The sequence below is a fragment of the Rhipicephalus sanguineus genome, chromosome 4 (assembly GCF_013339695.2).
Source record: "Rhipicephalus sanguineus isolate Rsan-2018 chromosome 4, BIME_Rsan_1.4, whole genome shotgun sequence".
Taxonomy (NCBI): domain Eukaryota; kingdom Metazoa; phylum Arthropoda; class Arachnida; order Ixodida; family Ixodidae; genus Rhipicephalus; species Rhipicephalus sanguineus.
The window spans coordinates 207960749-207980417 of record NC_051179.1 but is presented as its reverse complement, the minus strand read 5'-3'; the positions used below and the strand labels follow the sequence as shown (position 1 = coordinate 207980417).

The 19669-nt window shown below is 45.9% G+C and overlaps 1 protein-coding gene and 1 long non-coding RNA gene across 2 annotated transcripts in view; both read right to left on the bottom strand.

The window, feature by feature from the left end:
• Positions 1-17888, bottom strand: part of LOC119392015 (monocarboxylate transporter 9-like) — a 35276-nt gene extending 17388 nt beyond the window's left edge. Inside the window, exon 1 of the mRNA XM_037659651.2 lies at positions 17640-17888. Within this exon, the coding sequence (XP_037515579.2) occupies positions 17640-17859 (220 nt within the window). The 5' untranslated portion in view covers positions 17860-17888. The remainder of the gene's footprint in view (positions 1-17639) is intronic.
• Positions 7099-11709, bottom strand: LOC119389181 (uncharacterized). The gene is made up of 2 exons (XR_005183051.2): positions 11643-11709; positions 7099-7271 (listed from the first exon to the last, which is right to left on the bottom strand). It is a non-coding gene; the product is annotated as an uncharacterized LOC119389181 (long non-coding RNA).
• Positions 17889-19669: the final 1781 nt, after the last annotated feature.

The window sequence follows — 19669 nt, the reverse complement described above, 5'->3', positions numbered from 1 at the left end:
ACGGGCACCTAACTACTGTCCCCGTCAATGGATAAGGGGGCAAGTTGAAAGTCAGCCTTGGTAGAAACCTTAACATATTCAGGACGGCAACTGCATATTTATTTATTTATTTATTTATTTATTTATTTATTTATTTGTTTATTTATTTATTTATTTCATATACCTCACAGGCTCCACAAGGAGCATTTGGTGAGGGAGGCGGTACAGATAAAACAGCCATTTGAGGAGCACGCAGAGAATGTCATACAGTTACATATGAATAAAGATAATGATAGTCAAATAATGAGCAAAGAACGTAAAATTGAAAAAGAAAACGAAAGTGAATTCACCTTTGTGAGCTTCTCATTATACAGTAATACGACATGCTCAACAGAAATTCTAACATTAGTACATAATGAAGTTAACAACAAAGAGAGGAAAAACAATTGAGTATTTTTGGCTAATAATCCATAGATTGCACTGCTTCTCTTGTCTGAAGGTGACAGGGTCGTTAATGTCAGCGTATTCATTCTTCATGCTATGGTCTCCTCCTTCTCCTCCTCGACCGTGCTATGGAAATCCTCCAAACTGGCTGTGAAGCGGCGACTTTGAAGCGTTTTACACGGCATCTTACCCGTGTTCTGTTCCCTTCGATGTAATGTTATAATTCTCCAACGAAGCAAGCTTTTTGTATAAAAAAAAAACGCCAGGCCTGAGCGGAAAGCGCAGCACAGTCACAGCGAAAGCTGGATGAGCGGCATTTTTAGAGTCTGTTATAAGCTATCTTGTCGTTACTAATACAAGTACACTAGCAACGTACACGCTACGCCACAAATCAATTTTTGTGAAGTTGGGTAGCACCCACCACGACATTATTCGTCATTCTGCGGGGAAGCGATGCACCAACTGTAAGGCATTATGTGCACTTTGGTGATGCGACGGCTGATCACGACGAAGAACTATGGCAGAGCCTTTTATAATGGGTTGGAAACTAAAAGACCCACTAGTGACGTAATTCGCATTGTGCGACGCCCGGTCGTTATTTAGCTCTCCCACCACGCTTTATAACATACGTTAACGTGAGGAAGAGAGAGAGAGAAGGGGGGGACGTTATTCAGACCCTGAGGAAATGAATCACGGGGGTCTGATGGGCTTCCTTGGCAACCAATTCAAGTGCACTTGCGAGGAACCCACTACGCTATAAATCATCATAATTTTTGTGAATTAGGGAAGCAGCCACTGTGCAATTTTTCGTCATTCTGCGCAGAACCGTGGTACCCGCTAAACAACTAAGGCATTATGTTCACTTTGTTGATGCTGTGGCTGATGACAATGAAGAATTATCGCAGAGCCCTTTGTAATGGGTTGGAAGCATTGAAACAACCCACTCATGCAATTCGCATTGTGTGACGCCTGGTTACAGAATTCGCGTTGTGTGACGCTTGGTTGTTGTTTTACTCTTCTACCACGTTATATTACATATGTCAATGTGGTTCCTTTCCGAAATGAAGCCTGCATAGGGTCTTTTTGCAAAGCAGTTTCAAGCACCGGCATGGCGCAGAGGTGGAATACTGGGCTCCCACGCAGAGGACCCAGGTACGAACCTCGTTCCATCTCGGAAATTTTTCTCATTTCATTTTTTTTTTCTCATTTCGAGCGATAGTGGTTACGGACACCGGCAGCGGCGGCGGACAACTACGGCGCCAAAAACGGCCAGTGAAATGATCTCATAACAGCTTTCGCTGTAAAATATTCGGGACAGGAATTCTACAAGGCCAAGCAAAACAAATAGGAGGACGTGTGCCGTTTACCTCCTTTGTGTTTGTATTCTTTGTACCATGAATTTTAGGATTTCGACTCATCACCTGCTAGTTCATGGCAAGATCCTCCTTGAGCAAATTTTTATACCAAGCTCGAGATTTAGGTCGATTTTGCAGCACTAAAAAGCGAAAAAGCAAGACCGGTTACTACGTACAACGCGGCATTGTCTTCAACATTATGCTATCTTAACCGTGAAACACGGTGGCAATTTTTTATAGAGATAGCAAGACACGGATTCCAGAGCCTGCAGAGCTAAGCATTCTTGGCTATATCCCAGGCTCTTCACGGAAGGGAGATTGTTGTCTGTCTTCTTCCCGGGCTTCTGTAGTGACCACAAATGCGCGACCGATAGTCGCTCTTTTCCAGCGCAGCAGCCCAATGCTCTTCTAACACAGGCATTTGTCGCATGACAACCCGATATGTGAGACACGTGCGGCTTCACGACATCCTTCCATTGCGGCTGCTAATGCTAGGAGACATTGCGAAGTCTTCGGTGTCAGCCCACATTGTCCACTTTCCTCCTCGCAGCAGTCAGCGCTACGCAGAAAAGACGGCGCATTGTACTGCTGGGCGTGAATCGAATACACTCTATCGTTTCTTCGCAAAAATACGTATCCCATCGTCCTTCCCACATATATCACGTGACAAAGAAAGATACCTACCATTATAGCAGCATCCAATCGCGAATTGCATCACAATTCAACTTTGTTTCGCTTGCTCCCATCAGTACCCGTACGCACACGAACAATTGGTATGTTGTAAACTTGAGGCGAACGGCAGGAATAGAATTCATGCCGTTGCACCAGCATGATCGTCGGCAGTATCGTTATCATCTTGCGGCTCTTGCTGCCACACACACGCTCGCACCAAGCACACGGTGACACAAGCGCTGTGGTGACCCAGCTTACGTAAAGCGGAGCACCAAACAATGCTTAACAGAGGTGCGCCACCCAGAATGTTTCGGTGAGAGAGCAAACCCAGTTTTGCGTATGTATGTGCGTCGCGTTGTATGTATGTATGTATGTATGTATGTATGTATGTATGTATGTATGTATGTATGTATGTATGTATGTATGTATGTATGTATGTATGTATGTATGTATGTATGTATGTATGTATGTATGTATGTATGTATGTATAAATACAATCTGCAACAAAGGTAAATACCTCAAAAGATGTTTTAGTGGACACTGATTTAGACAAACGTTTGCGACGAGCAGAAATATGTAGTTATCTATGGAATTACGTCCTATCCCGTGTACTGTGAATACTAATTAGCAGGCCCGTAGCCAGGAATATTTTTCGGGGAGGTGGGGGGGCACTTACTGAAAGGCTTGACTATTTGAGAAAAACGCCTATTTTCATTATTTATTTTCGGTAAACCGTCATGTATCATAAACTTTTCGGGGGGGGGGGGGGCCGCCCCCCCTGGCTACGGGCCTGCTAATTGGACAGAATTCTGTTTGTGAAGGCTGCGGCGTGAAGTCAACTCTTTTCATTGAAATAATTATTGCTATATTATTGTCTACATTTCTTTCAGCTTGCTGTATCATGACTTCAGTTGAATCATTAGTTTGAAGTAAGAATTCTCCCTCTTGTTGTTCTTCCTGGCAAACATTGAGAAATGGAGCAGCCTAACTGCTATAAACCATAATCTATTCACAGCAAAGAAATTATAACACACCACTATGGAACATACAATCTCCAAAAAGTTTGGGAGGGCGGAAGCGGAGGCCGCGTTGAACCCCCTTGGCCTCGAAATTTCTGGCTGTGCCTTTTCTGGCTAGGCATATACTGAAAAGCCAACAAGCTACAAAAACTTCATGGATGCTTGAACTTCGCTTTCAAGAGTAGAACACCAAAATTTGTATGGCATGACATGAGTGTCTGACGAACATAGCTGACAGGTCACGTATTGTATGTTCCAGAATATACGTTTCATTGGCATGGTATATACCATATTGTACATGCATCAGTTGGCCCGGTGTAGCGGCAACGATGGGATCGCTCGAAAATACGATCTTGCTTTTTGTGCCTGCTGCTCCTGCCGTGCGCGAGTGTATTATTCGACTGCGTATGCGAATGCGTCCTTGTCGCAAAGCGTTTACTATGCTGCGGTGACGTTCAACTAAACACTAGATCCAATCGCTAAACTTTCTGAAAAAGTTTGCCACCGTCATGACGAAGTAATCGAACTCCTTGTCGGCCTAAAGACAAAACAACAGGCACTAGCACAAACTGTCGCTGGCTTAACAGTAAGGTTATCGGTGCTTGAAAGTGTCGTTGAATCATTTAATGGTTCTGCAGTCGTCAGTGGCGTATCACGTCTAATCACTGAAACTGTCACGACCATAGGTCGCCAAAAAAACAAAAACAAGGAGCTCACTCAGACTCACTCAACAAATATATTTTGCACTTAGGGTTCACTAGGACTCACTGAAATCTTCGCCAACCGGGCTCACTCAGACTCAGTTTCGCCAAATTTTTCCTCAACCGGACACACTGAAAAACTTTTTTATCAACCGGACTCACTCGGACTCAGACTCAAGGCCCCATCTCAGCCTGAGTGAGTCGACTCATGAGTGAGGTTGCCGACGTATAGTCAGGATGCAAGGCCATGCACTCATTACCCGATTTGACGATCTTGAAGGCAGGTCTAGGTAAGATAACGTATTGTTCTTTGGGATGCCGGACAGTCATATAGAGACGTGGTCTGAGTCGAAAGGCCGTGTTGATGATGTATTGACTCGACGCCTTAAATTACAAATATCTGACGTGAACTAACGGACAATAACGCCAAGGAATTTATAGGGGGTGTTATCTGTAGTATTTAGAATATAAATGTGAAGAAAGTAAAGTGGACGAAAAGATAACTTGCCGCCGGCAGAGACCGAACCTGCGACCTTCGAATAACGCGTCCGATGCTCTACCACTGAGCTACGGCGGCGGTCATCCTCCCGTCCACTTTATGGGGTATATATGTGCATTTAAACCTTGGAGCGTTAGTCAGCGCCAATCGCAGCCATGGCGGCGAGTGTGGAACACTCTTTTTCTGCCTTTCTGGCGTTCCTTTGCACTGCTCTCTCATTGCTTTTCATTGCTGTAGACTCGTGCACAACTGCAACGCCACAGCTAAATTTGTACCTCTGGGTGGTTTAGGGGCCCTTTATCAATTGAAGGCAAGCGGCACATCTTTCTTTGCAATCAGGCATACAGCGTACAGCTCAGTATTCGTTTCAATAAATAAAACCACAAAACAAACACCGAAACCATGGATGATAACAATGGGAACACCCTCCCATGCGTTCCCGGTAAAGTTTAGGTCGCAGCTGCTTTGCACTTCACACGAGGGCTTCGAATGTCGTCAAACGGCTCCTCTTTGGCCCCCGTGTGCTTCCCACGTTGATATAATAAAGGGAGACCCATCTAGCGACTCATTCAGTTTATTATAAGACTGCCAGTGGTAGATCACGAAAATTAGACACCAGAAGAACAGCGTGAGCACAATGCTCGACGAAAGGAACAGGTTCGCCTTGCTAATAATGGTCGTGAAACCAATCACGGTCTACCACAGCGACGATAAAGCGATTATCACTACGGTTTCTCTAAGGTAATAATAAAACAGAACCCCCCATCAGCATGTGTGGTGTTTGATACAGCTTCGCTGGACATACACGTTCGCAGGGTGAGATGGCGGCCATTTTTTGTCAAACCTTTTTGAACAGGCATTACAGATGTCTAGACTGCCATCTGACGGGAAGGCGGGAAGGTGGTCCCTCTGCATAAATTTAGTAATGTACCTTCCCCTAATAACTACTATCCTCCATTACCATTAACATGCATCCAAGTAACAGTCATAGAGCATATAATATACTCACACCTCATTGAATTTAAGTCGAATTCCTTCTTCAGTATTATCGCTTGAATTCCGTAAAGCAGTTTCGTGCGAAACGCAGTAGCTGTGTTTTACTAGCGACTTATTCATTAACGCAGATCTTGACTTCGATACTGGCGACATATATTTGGATTTTGCTAATGCATTTCACTCCGTCTCACGTGGTTTACTTATGTTCAAGCTTAATGAGCTCAACATAGACCCTAATTCACTTGCATGGATTAAGGAATTTCTCTCTAACCATAGCCAGCATGTAACAGCTTACAATTTTTGTTCATCTGATTCCGTTTTAACTTCTTGTGTCCCCCAAGAGGCCGTTTTAGGCCTGCAGCTCTTCTTTCTCTACATTATTGATCTTCCTACTTGTGTTTATTATTCAACTGTCCGGCAGAACGTTTCATCGTATCAAATTATTCACATCATTCCAGCGTACCCTACTTCAAGACCGCCGTAACTTGCCTGACTTTTCATTGCACGGAAAATCATCTCGCCTTAATATTTTTCAAAAAAAAACGGGTACTTGAAGGATCCCCGCTTTCATCCACCTCGTTACATATCACCAAGGTCGGATCATCACTATAAGGTCGACCTACCATCTTGTCGCAAAAAGATTCTGCAATGACTCTTGTTTGCCAGGACAAGCGCCGCCAGGAAGCACCTTCACCTGTCCCCATCGCCGCCATGACAGATGAACAATGTTTCGAAATCCCTTTGCAAGATGCCTTGCAACTTTTCTTCTTTAAGGTTGCAACAGGGGCTCGTTGGCACGTCTTCATCTTGTAATGCGCTGCCAGGTATGGCAAGGACTGACTAAAAAACGATAGCACCATGTGTTGTCTCTCGTTTTCTGTTTTAACTGCGCGTGCATCTGCTGTCTTCCACACTCCTTTCTGTAGGGCATTCAGGGCTTGAAAGTACATTTATAAATAAAAGAATGAATAAATAAAAATTGGGCAGCTACGCACTATTGGTGCGAAGACTGAGGAAACAGCGAAGCCCTTCCCCTCCTCCCTTCCCTCCTCACGCTCAGCTCCCTTTCCCACCCCCTTGCTACACTGTAGTACACTCGGCTTTGCTGTGCTTTACCCTCTCCCCTTCTCCTTTCCCTCCTCCTTACTCTCCTGCCTCCAACGCGTTGTTAGGCGACGCGAGATTCCATGGCCTCTCATGATAATAGTTTTCTGAAACGCTACGCGGCGAAACGAAAGCGTTAAACTCCGCTGTTAAAGGTCCCGACTCGGGACGTTTATCAATTGTCCTCAGTTAGGATTGCCCCGATAAGTTCGGAACTGTCGGCAAAGCTACGTTCAACGCTGCCAATCGACATAAGCTAAATTAAGTTGGCTTCATTTCACGCAAATCGCAGATATCTTCACAAACACTGAAGCACGTTGACGCATGAGATGTCAAGCATTTAGACCCGCCGCTCTGGCGACCGACAAAGTCTCGCGCTGCAGTTTATTTTTTCGTCTACTTGAAGCCCAGAGCCAACCAGTGAGCAGGACAGATGTGCAAACCATTCCTCCCATGAAGTGGAAAAGTCCGCCGTATGATCCGTTTGCGTCCCGAAAATATCCTGCACGGAATATAAGTGAAAACACATTTCAGTGATACCAAGGCGTTGGACTGGGCTGGTCGGTACTCATTCACAAGGATAAAAACCAGCGGAAAACACAGGACACAGGGAAAAGAAGTCGACGGGACAGCCAGCCTGTCCCGTCGACTTCTTTTCGTTGTGTCCTGTGTTTTCCGCTGGTTTTTATCCTTTGTGACATTTCAGTGAGTTTCGTGGCCTCTACTCATATTCTATCACACGGAGTTTTGGTGCTTCATCAGATACTACTTCTTCATTAGTGACTGGCTTAATTGCTCAAATAATATCATAATTTGTTAGATTCTGTACTATGCCTAAATATACTTACTCCGATGCTCATTTGTTGTACTGCACGTTATTCATTATTCTGTGGCTAAACCTTACGTGACACGTTGTTTTGTTTATTCGTTTGCTCTTCTTACACGGTGCCCCAGATGCATGGGCCCTTCACAGGACTGCACTGTTTTTTGTGCTGAAAGCTATTTTTGGGCTAAAAGAGAGATTCACAAAGAGGGAAAACCAGGGAGGTTAGCCATGTAGGTGCTTGCAGGTTGGCTAAACCTTGCAATTGTGGAGGGCGGAGGTCTTACATAAGAGCAGTACAAGGATACTGTTTTATACTTAATAGTGTGTGTCTGTGCGTGGGTGCGTGTGTGTGTGTCATCATACGACTGCAGCCACACCATATGTTTTTGGTTGATGGGGAATAGTGAACATACTGCACCTTCAAGCAAACAAAGAAACAACAAAATAGACGTAGAGACAGAGAGAACAGGAAGGCAGGGAGGTTAACCAGAAGGTAGTATGCTACCCTGCAATGAGGTTCGAAAGCAGGGGGCTGAAGAGAGAGAGATATAAAAATAAATAATAAGGGGGAAAAGCTACCACACACACACACACACACACACACACACACACACACACACACACACACACACACACACACACACACACACACACACACACACACACACACACACACACACACACACACACACACACACACACACACACACACACACACACACACACACACACACACACACACGCACGCACACACACGAGAGCATTTCCCTCAGAGTCGTTCTGACAGGCCATTAGATCGCAGGAAGCCTGCAAGATTAGAGCTCCTAGCGACTACACTCGAAACCGAACACAAATGTCTCGAATACCTAAAGAACTTCGCGAGCTTTGACATAGGGGCACTGTAATTCTAGTGAGCAATGCACAAAAATGATTCTAACACAAATAGTGCGTATTTCCTCATTTAAAAGATTGAGAGTTCATGATTTGCAAATGACCTTTACAGTCTGTACAATTGCATGTGTACTTAGGAAATTACTAACAATAGAGCGTACTTATCAAAAAGCAAATTCACAGAAGAATGCACTGAAGCGCATACGGCAGGCATTCCAAAAATCATGAAGCGCAATTTAACACTGCCCCTATTAAACTAAAGGTGTACATCACTGCATATTTCCACTTCTAACATTCCGGGCTGATGCTTGGAAGACAACAACATAAAAAAGCTCTTTAAAACGTTAACTTAAACGGCGTTTTAAACGTAAACGTTTAAAACACTGTGTGCGATTAAGCGAGAAATGGTAGGCGTAACAATAAAAGTTCGGAACACGGCAGAATGGCCAGTGAACAAGCAGGGCTGGCCGATATTCCAGCTGACATTAAACGAAAGAACAAGAGAATGGCTTTGTGGGCTAGTTGGTAATGCATCTTGGAGACGTTACAGCGCACCCAGACGGGGACAAAGGAAGAAGACACAAAGTCATAGCGCTCACACAACACAAGATTCAGTGCTGTGCCTTCTGCCTTTGTCGCCGTGTCTGTGCGCTGTAACGGTTCTAAACGAAATAAATGGACCTGGACCGACCCGAATGTGCATTACAGGAAACCGGTGGTTCATTAGAGCAACGGAATGGATACCAGGGATGAGAAACACAGCCAAAGACGGCAGCGAGATACGTGAACTAACGAAATTTCGAAGTGAGCAGGGATTGAAAGAAATCAGCTCGCATGCGACAGAGTAAACTAGAGGTGATAAGGAGCGAGAGAGAGTGTGTGATACACGAAGCATCACTTAGACAAAGTGTTCGGGTACGTACGTCCCAGGGGCCCTCACGACCCCACTGAGCTATATGTTCATGAGTTCATCACGTAGGCTGTCCGGTAAGTTGGGATCCTCCGCCTGGCCCGGTCCGTCGACCGCAGCAGGGTCTCGCATTTCTCCCTAATGGTCAGAAGCTCCAGGTCCCCCGGGGGAGGGTCTGCCAGGCATTCACACAGACCCACATAAGAGAATGTGGGTGAGGGTAGCATTGGAGTAAATGCGTTGAACACAGGACGGGGTGTGCGCTCCCGTGTGGATGCGGGAAAGAAAACAGGGATAGCGAAGGGTCTGAAGGCGGCGCCATAACACCTTGTGAAAATTGTCAAGGGATAGGTGGGGTGGTGGGGTATAGCTGGCGCTCGACGCGATATGCCGGGGTCATCTCGTGGAACGAGGGCGTGCGCTCCCTGGAGAAGCTCGACTCTGATTCCATCACCACCCGGTTGATCATACCTCGGGCGTGGTGAAAGGTGGATTCCCAGAGCGCGCTGGCACTCATATCAGCTCAACATGGCGGACCGGATTTTCGGTGGGTGAGCTGAAAATGCGGAAAGCGGTCTCGTGAGCTTGTCCTCGCGCGAAATTTAGGAGTAAGATTTTCGAGCCGGTAAGGGCGTACCGGACATCAGTGTGTGTGAGGGATCGCCGCTTCGCCCGAGGATTCCAGGATGGATGCATGAGAAAGGTGGAGAGTAGGGTTGGGTTGGAGTGTGCGATTGCAACTACCACGCCTTCGCCCGTGAAAGTTGCATCCATCCATACAGCCTCCGCGTTCGGAACCGTAGTATTTGTGGAGAGCTTTTGCCCGGGCTTTGTGGCGGGACGAATGATACGTGGCGTGGGTGTTCCTGGGAGCGGTTTCGCTATGAGCTGTGTGTGTATGGGGGGCTGGCAGAAGTGTGGGGTCGGCTGCTGATATTTGCATTTGAGGGTGTCAAGTGTGTAACGTCGCTTGACAGACTGACCTAGGCGAGTGCATTGTGCTGCTCTGTGGGCCTCTATGAGTTCGTGTGTGGCGTATAGAGCCCAAGCTTCAGAAGTTTAGTGGTTATCTCTTCGTCCTGCAATTAACGTATAAATAGGCTGATAAGGACGAATTATGTAATGTGTTACTTGAATGATAATCGGTACGTGCCCCGATATTTCTATCCGTGGTAGTCATTCAGCAAGTCACTCATCAACTTTGTAAACAGAACGGTCGTTGGTGGGTTGACATGACTCCCCATTAGTCACTTCCGTGTCGGGCTACACCGTACCTGCGCAATTAAATTTTATCGGATCTGCACTCTAAACTGAAATACGTTTGAATATCATTAGGGCTGCATATAGCTGCTCACTTTCCACGCATCCGGACTCCTAGATGCGTGGGTATTTTTTGTGAACTTTAATACTGAATAGAATATTTTTTCCACGATTTCCCAGAATTTAATGCGTAGCCTCTTTTAAGTGTATTAGTATGGGCGAGCAGACAGCAATTCATGATAAAATTTACTTTCGCACATTGAAAACGCGACGGAAAGAAGTTCTAGATTGGGCACAAATAGTCTTCTAATCATCTGTGTCTGATTAAGTTTTCCCAGCCGAACTGAATCTGCTTTTGAATGAACACTGCAGCCATCTTATGCAGACAATTGTGTCACGCAATTCACAGCCTGATATGCCAGACAAAATAGGTGTGCAAGTGAACTTGTTCAAGTCAAGGTTTCTTCTGTTAATGGGGCAGATTCGATGCGTTGTTCTTATATGTTTTTTATACGTCTCCCGCAGGATTGCTCCTCTCGTACAGAGCAGTACATATCTCAAACGAAATCTGGAAGTCATACCTTTGATCCATATTCTCTAATGCTTAGCTTCTGCTCCACAGGTTTTTCGATCACTTCAGTTATCGAAAAGCTGCTGGTTGTCCTGCTGTGCTTAGTGGCTTGTGCAGACGCCCGCTGATTAGCAGATCCAGAATTCAATACCCTGATTTGGGTTGCCGCAGTGTGTGAAATGCATGAGCACTTGTGCTCTGAGAATGAGAAAGAACTTCAGAGGCAGCTCTGCGCAACGACAATTTTGACCAATTTTCCTTATAAAGCAAAATTCGCCAGAATTATTACATAGCCGCCAGGCATCCAATCGTACGCTGCCATGTGGCTCCTTGAGAAATTTTACACTCAAAGAAACTGTCAGTTAGTGAGAGTGAGGGATCAGTTCTTGGCATAGAAATGATTTAAAGAACTCACCTATAACCAGCGGCCTCATGAACGCTCCCACAGCTGTCACTGATGCTACGAAACCGTAAGCGATGGGGAGGTTTCCGTACACCAACGTCCCATGCAATAGTTTGTGACATGGCAACCATTACGTAGCCAACCGGAAGTCCCAGGCTTACAACGAGAATCCAGAATACAACATCACTTTGGGCATGTGGCAATCGTCGTGCCGATAATGGCCATGAGGAAGTAAGATAGCGTCATGACGCCAAGGGGAGATGCAATCTTGTAATCGGTGATTAGTGGTACCAGCAGTCGTCCCGCCATATCGGTCACGGAGAAGAATGTGAGAACGTGCGCAGCATCTACTCTGCTAATCCCGTTGTCCACTGCACAGTCAACGGCCACAGCCAGAAACGTATCCAAGAAGAAACAGAAAGAGAAGTAGCTGAACATATGCGCATAAAACCGCCGCGTAGACAGAACATCCTTAGCGCTACGCAGGAGTGAGCGTGTTCGACGTTCCTTCACTGAATGTCGCAAATCACGTGCTTCCTCGAATGATTTGACTGTACAACAGCAATGATCACTCTTCAAAGGAATTGTCTCATCTTCCATGCCTTCCGTACCTTTCTCCGGGGGTTCAATAGTCCCCGTAAAATTCAGCATCGTATTCTTTATTGATGTCGTTTTGATGCTGTCTATGGTGCGCTGCATAACCCTCAGAGATACATTTTCCATAGAAATTTTTCCTTGTGCTCTATGAAGCTTCGGTGAGCTCAGATTATCTTGGAAAATTTCTTCAAAGCGCTCTTTGTTACACGGGCAGGTCACCACAGGAACAACGCGATTCGCGGCCCCTACTGACGTATGCTACAGCATTTTGCTTTCCTTATACCTCTTCCAAGACAGTCGTTTTCTCTTTTTCGGCATACGTAACGCGTGTGTCTAAGGCCTTCAACATGTCTGGTCTCCTGAGTGATTCCCTTAAAGAAGGTTTTTCATTATTAAGAGTCGCGGATAGTGGATACCTTGACAGCCTGATTATGTCGACCTCTTTGTTGAAGTAACAAAATGTCGTTATCACGCACAGAGTCGTCCCTCTCGTCGCTTCTGCCGAGTAGAGGTTGCAAAGTCGTTGCTATGCAACCAGAATGGTCACCTGCTTCTTTTCCCTGTTGATCGTCCTGCATCACTGCTTCCTTTCCTGGAGACTTTAGATGTTTTGGAGCACTCTTCCCGCATCCACGGCGGCTTACGGAAAAATAGGCTGATTGGTCCAATATTTAACAAACAGTGCTCCCACTAGGGCGAACGTTCCGTGTAGGCCGTACTCAGCGAGACAGTAATCGAAAATTTTCGGGAATATGAAGGAAGCTGCAGGTGCACCAGCCATGTTGATACCGAGGGCCGTGCCGCGTCTCCTCTCGAAGTACTCGTTCACAGCGACAATAACGCAAGACAGCAGGATTCCATGTCCGGAGCCTGCAAGCGAACATGAAATTATATATCTGCGTGAGTACCCTAACTACTCCAAGGTTTCCAATATGCATTTGTGTCTTATTTGTGCCGATTACATGTTCCAGAGTCAATTGCCAGTGCACCGATTCCACAAGTATTACAGCACCGAAAAGGCGAGTCACCGAAATCTTCAAAGATAGCGAGGGATAACTCGGGGGGGGGGGGCATAATGTACTAAGTATATGCTAAGTGATTCGACATTACAATTAGCTCACAAGATGAACCAAATGTGGATTAAGGTGAATCAAGAACATTCAGTTGGAACTAAGGTGTATTAGAGGTTAATCACATATCAATTAATTCTGAGTAGCATCAACTATGAATTAACGGCGAACCAACAGATAAAGTTAATTAAGGCAAATCGAGTGCTAAAGCAAATTAAAGTGAAATAAATGTCAATCATACAATACCTAACACCTCCGCGACCAAATCTCAGCATGTAGGATCAGTTGGGTGTATAGGCGACGGCCGAAGAGAAGCAATAGGAAGTTACAGTGCTATGAACTGCCAACGTGCGAAGTAATTGAATAATGTCTCGTGAGAGCAATCTTTCCCGTGTCCTCTCTTAAGGTAAAAAAGCTGTAAACTTTTCCTAATCAGGTATGACCTTGCGCAAAGGTCATCCTAAGCGTAATATATTCTATAATAAATATGCAGCACTCTAACAAAAAGACAAAAAAAAACGAGTATGCGTTGCTCCTCTTGGTGATTCCTGACTTTACACGTATATCATTCTGCTTAAAGAGCCACGTGAACTCCCATTTGGGTCTCGCGACTCTCCGACGCGAGTATGACGGTTGCCAAAGAAAGTGCATGTGTATCCTTGAAGAGAGGCATATACGTGGCAAGTCAGGACGGATAAAATGCGAAGAAAATACTTTTTTCTTAGAGTTCGCGTGTTCCTCCACTCCTTAGTGCTTCCCACACTACGGAAGAGAAATTTATAGATCATCAAAAAGGCTTAATCACCCCCTCTCACCAAGATTTTGCATCCGGTTATCAATTCGCGTTTTGAATGTGCAGTAACACCATTTCTTTGAGAGTAAAACAAAGCCCGCCTGACTTTTGTTCATTTCGAACGGCGAAATGAATCGTACCTGTGACCACGCCCACGGATACAACGAGGAATGGTATTCCAGTAGCAAACGCTGACGCAAGACAGCCTGCTGACATGAGAAGGCTGCCGAGCCCGACGCTGATCCTCTACCGAATGAATGTATCAGGGCTCCGGCCGCGAGACCTGCACAAATTGGGAAAAGGAAAAATTGAACATGACGACGTAGATGTCCAATTTGGATCTATCAAAATTGGGCATCACAACGTGGACATCAGAACGTTGATTAGCTCTTTATTTCAATAATGAGACGTTTAAATAAGGATATTTCCTATGATTGACCAGCGGGTTTTCTTTTTTTTTGTTTCTTTTTTATTCATATTGCACACTCCTCTAATCGCCAAAGTATTCTAGTCGCGAACATATTCTGGTTTCCCGTAGCTGCAGATGTCTTGTGCCCAAGCGGGCTCACAGTTATGAAATACCTTTGACTCACCGAAACCAATGGCCCGCTAAGGTTCCCAGTTCACTAAACCTTGCTGTAGTGAACTGAGCACATGTTTCAATTTTTTGTTTGCTGCCAAATACGCAGGGCAAACGCAAAACCACAGTGACAGGCTTATCTCGCAGCATCAGTGCTGCAGGCTTGGAAGTGTTTCGTTCACGTATTGATTGAATCGATTGGGCATGCGCGTTTGAGCAAATAAACGTCAATGCAGCGTACGGGGTAATTTTGAGAAATTTATAAGGTGATATAATTAGGCATTTCCAATGACCTTGCGAAATCGAAAACCCAAAGCGCAAGGCAGCCGTGGATTGATGGAAGGCTACTGAAGACTAGTATTTATTTATTTGATTTGCATATATAGATACACAAAAACACAGAGAAAAGAGGGAGAGAGCAAGCTGGCAACTGCCACCAAGAGGGGCACAACGCCTGCCTGCTCTTTCGCGAGGAGGCAGAGGAAAGGAAGTTAGGAGGAGAAAAAAGAGGAAAGGAGACGGAAAGTAAAGAAAAAAATTGACGAAGACTTGGACAAAAATAGGTAAACACACACACACACACACACACACACACACACACACACACACACACACACACACACACACACACACACACACACACACACACACACACACACACACACACACACACACACACACACACACACACACACACACACACACACACACACACACACAAACGAAACGCTTATAAACGGGTGGCCAGACCAGTTTGGTCCATAAAGGTCAAGCAGAGCTCGATGGCCCTGGTCGCGTCGAGATACACAACCCTTGGAAAGAGGTAATCGTCAGTGGTCGCGCATTTAAATCCGAGGAATTCATATTCCTTAATCAGCAAAGGAGGAGGATACAACTTTATTAAAAGAAATTTCATGGGTTTGGAGCTAGCCGCTTGTCTGCGGCGACCTCTTCTGCCCATGCAATGACTGCTTTCTGCAGTTTTTCGTCGGGGGACCGTATTAAGGTCTCCCATGTCGTTTCGGAGTTAAAGTCACATCCTCTGGGAATGCGAGGGCCTTCCCCCACCCAGAGAGCTTCTGCCAGCTCCTTAATCAGCAAAGCCCGCTGCGTAGCGAACGCGGGACAGTGTATTATAAGATGCTCAAGTGTTTCACAGCAGCCACAAGCTGCACACAACGGACTGCTCACACGTCATTGACGATATAAGCGTTCGCGCACCAATACTGAGCCGACTCTTAGTTTATATAACAGTGCTCTGTAACGACGAGGCAAGCCACCACCACGAAGACGGGGAGGGAACGATCCGTTCGCGCCACGCTGGTCTGGGTGCTGATTTAGGAGGTGGCGGCGTATAACCAGACAAGCGTTGTCCATCATAGACGAAATTTCCGGGCAGTCACAGTCATCATGATTACAAGATTGAAGCGAGGCGGTCAGCCTCTTCATTTTCAGCAATGCCCACGTGCGAAGGTATCCACTGGGCAGCTAGGGACATCCTGCGCGAGAGAAGTTTGTCGGCTGATTCTATGATACTGCATAGAATAATGCTGTCGGCCACTTTCCAGTGAGTCTGCTAAGGGCACTACGAGAGTCTGTAAGGATGACGACTTTCGATGTAGGCAATCCTTTTTGCACGTACTTAAGGGCGACATCAATCGCTGCTAGTTCCGCAGTCGCTGATCATGATGGGTAAGGTACTTGTCTGATGTCTGTCGAAGGACAAAAGAAAGCTGCAGAAGCGCCGAGGCCGTCGCTGCGTGCAGATGCGTCCGTAATACTTTAACGCAATCTCCAAATTCCTAAGACGACAAATAAAATGCACCACGCTGTCGTTCAGTCAAGGAACTTGAAAGCGTTGTCAGAGTTCAAAAAAATACCGAAATATGTTGACCCCCTACTTAAAGCACACGACGGACAGACAGAAAACGAACTTTATTGGGCACTGAGGAGTTACTGACAGGACCCCCACGGGGTCCTGTTGTAACCGCTGGCCGCGTCTACGTGGAAGGAAAGACATTACGAAAATCATTTATGAAAATAAAAGTTGACTTTAGGAAGGTATGGGACGAGGCAAAGAATCTAATGTCGGATAAAGAACAAGCCCCACGCCAAGCACTCATACTAATGCAGGCATCTTGTGTGATAGTGAAGCAGCGAATAATACGAATGGGTATTTTGTGACCAGTGCAGAATGCAAAAAAGGACAGCAATATAGTTCCTAGTATTACATTAAAAATGCAGCCTTACAAACTCTGTGTTTCTATCCTCAGTGACATCAAAGGAAGTAATACAGTTAATAAATCAGATTAAGGATAACGTAGCCGCTGCTTCCCACGCAATAAAAGCAACTCCGTTAAATTGCGCAGCTGGTCTTATAGCTCCCAACATCGTTGATAAAATAAACGGAATGCTCTCAACTGGCATTTTCCAGACGCCTAAAAATAGCTAGAGTAAGCTCTCGCTGTGGCACATTCCGCTGCAGAATACCAGAATGGCGACTACGCCATAACGCGATTCTTTGCCTCAGTTTATGTTCGTTCAAGCACGCAGAGTGTGGTAAGGAAAGTGTAGTTCATTAAACTAATCTCCGACTGCTAGAACTTATGCGCCTTGATTGCGTGAGGGCGATCATGAACAAGGTCAACGTTAACTGGTTGCGATGCCTCTACAAAGTTTTTGCTTACCTGAACAGTGGCCGATAGACTGAAGATGCGATTTCATGAACTTCCAGCTGTTGAGTGAATGTCAATTTTCTTTGCGGGCCTCGAATGTTAATAACATTAGTCATAACATGACATTGTATTATTATAAAATACGTCCGTTCGAGGCTGTAGCAACTGAGACTACTGTTTTCCATTAAATTAAAACCGCAGACATATCGCAAAGACTGATAATTGTCTCTGCGCCGGACTTCCCATCTCGGCGTGAGCCGTTGACAGGGCGCTACACTGCGACAGAGCTCTTACCCGAAAGATTGACGAAGCCGCAGTAGGCACCCAATGGCATTGCGGCCTGCGCCCTTGTAGCTTGGTACGTGCTCATCATTGAAGTGAAGAAAAGTCCACCGCAGCGGAAAAATGACGAAAACAGCAGGTTCACCAGGAAGCAAAGCGTGGCGATGAACCAGCTGCGGCAACCATCGGGCCCAATTTCCGATGCATTTGGCAAAGTGCTGGGCGGCGCCATCGCAGGGTCTTTTATCTCTGGGGCTTCATTGCCTGGTTTCTGCGAGGAGCAATGTCGTAACATGCACACTGACTCTGTAGCACTGTTTTTAGCTGAGCGCCCGCGAAAATTTGTCGCGCAATGTGCGGGAGTGTTATCTGCATGCACGGCACGCAGCAACATAGACGGCAGTGTAGGCTATAGTGATAAGAGCAGGACAGGGATGCGACTGTGCACTCTTGTCCTCTACAAAGATTGCCGGGTGGTGTAGGCACAGCCGAACCTCTATACTACGGCAGTTTCTTATTTAATCCGTCGCTGCGTCGCTAGTGCAAGCATACAACAATGCGTTCCGGGTACGCAAGAAAGGGTCTGCATTTGGAGCCAACTACTTTTGGGAAGGTCAACAATGTTGGCCCTATCCTCGCTGGCGTGAATGGCCGGCGAAGCCTTTGCACACCATGGAAAACGGTATCGCAAATGAATTCAGCGTCTCTGCAGCATTTCCGCTTCTCTGGCCTAACACCTGAACTTGGCTTCCTGCCTACCTTGGCGGAAGCGCTTGACAACCTCCAAGCGTTATTCAACATTTGCCTAGCATGATATGCGTTCGCTTTGAATCTGCAGCTGTTGAGGCTGTTTTGTATACAAGTTGTGGGGAGGATGTATCAGCATGCATATTGCATAAACTACAGCTGATATACCTATATATACACTTAGTCTTGAATTTCACATTCTGTAAGCTCCTACAAGTGTGAATATGTTGAGGCGTATGTTGATTGATCGCCTGGTCATAACTGGAGTCGATGTTCCATGCTGGCACACTGTTTCAGCTCAGCCACCTGCAGTCATACGCAAATTGAAGGAGCTTGTAACTTTAGGCACCGAAATTTGGCTACAATGCCAGCAATTTTATTGCGCCGTGTTTAAGCAAAGAGTCGTCTTGTGCTGCTATTTCCTTAGCTTATTGTTTAAACAGGAATAAAGGCCTCGGAGAAGCTCGCGTACGTTTTGATAGGTTGGCCTAAGACGAGTCAAAGGCGAAAGCCATCATCTTCTTCTTTTGCTTCTCAATAAATTGCAGTGTTGGCGGTAACGCGTTACAAGCAACGGCGTTACCGGTAACGCGTCACTTTTTTCAGTAACTTAGTAACGTCGTCGTTACCATTTGGGAACTGTATCGAGTAACGTATTTACGTTAACATTTTCGGTAACGTAGGTGTCGCGTTACTAGTTAATTTATTCCAATTATCCCGGGAGTTTTACACAAACTTCCTCCGACTCGTGGGAGCCACTTTCCCAGAGCATGACTGCTGTCGGCCCGCCAGGCCATGACAAAACAATCCCGCGCGAGAGGGGGGGGGGGGATTTCCTTTGTTGCGCGGGGCAAATGGCAGTGGAGAGAAAATTGCTGAAATTTTTTTTCATGGATCTGCTGGTTCCGGCTACCTTGCTATCGAGGTTTCAGTTGTCGTGGATTGTCGATGAAGCGAAGTAAATTGCGTTCCTCGAAGCCGTCAAACTCGAGCTACCGTGATTTCCTCGACTTGCGGACTTCATCAATCGTGGTATAGTTACTCGCCTTGACTTCTTCGGAAAGGCATTCTAGACATTATTGCCAACTGAATATGAGCAACTGTCTCAGTACCTTTGGTGCCGCGTGACATCGCGCTGTATGGGCTCAAGTAAAACTCTCCGCGCGTTCACTAGCTCTTCCTGAAAGTCAATACAACAATACCATATAGTGCGCCCTTCGAGCGCCTATTTAGCGTAGGTGTGGACGTATTCACTAAGAACCGAGACAAGCTGTCCGATGACAGCTTTGAAATGC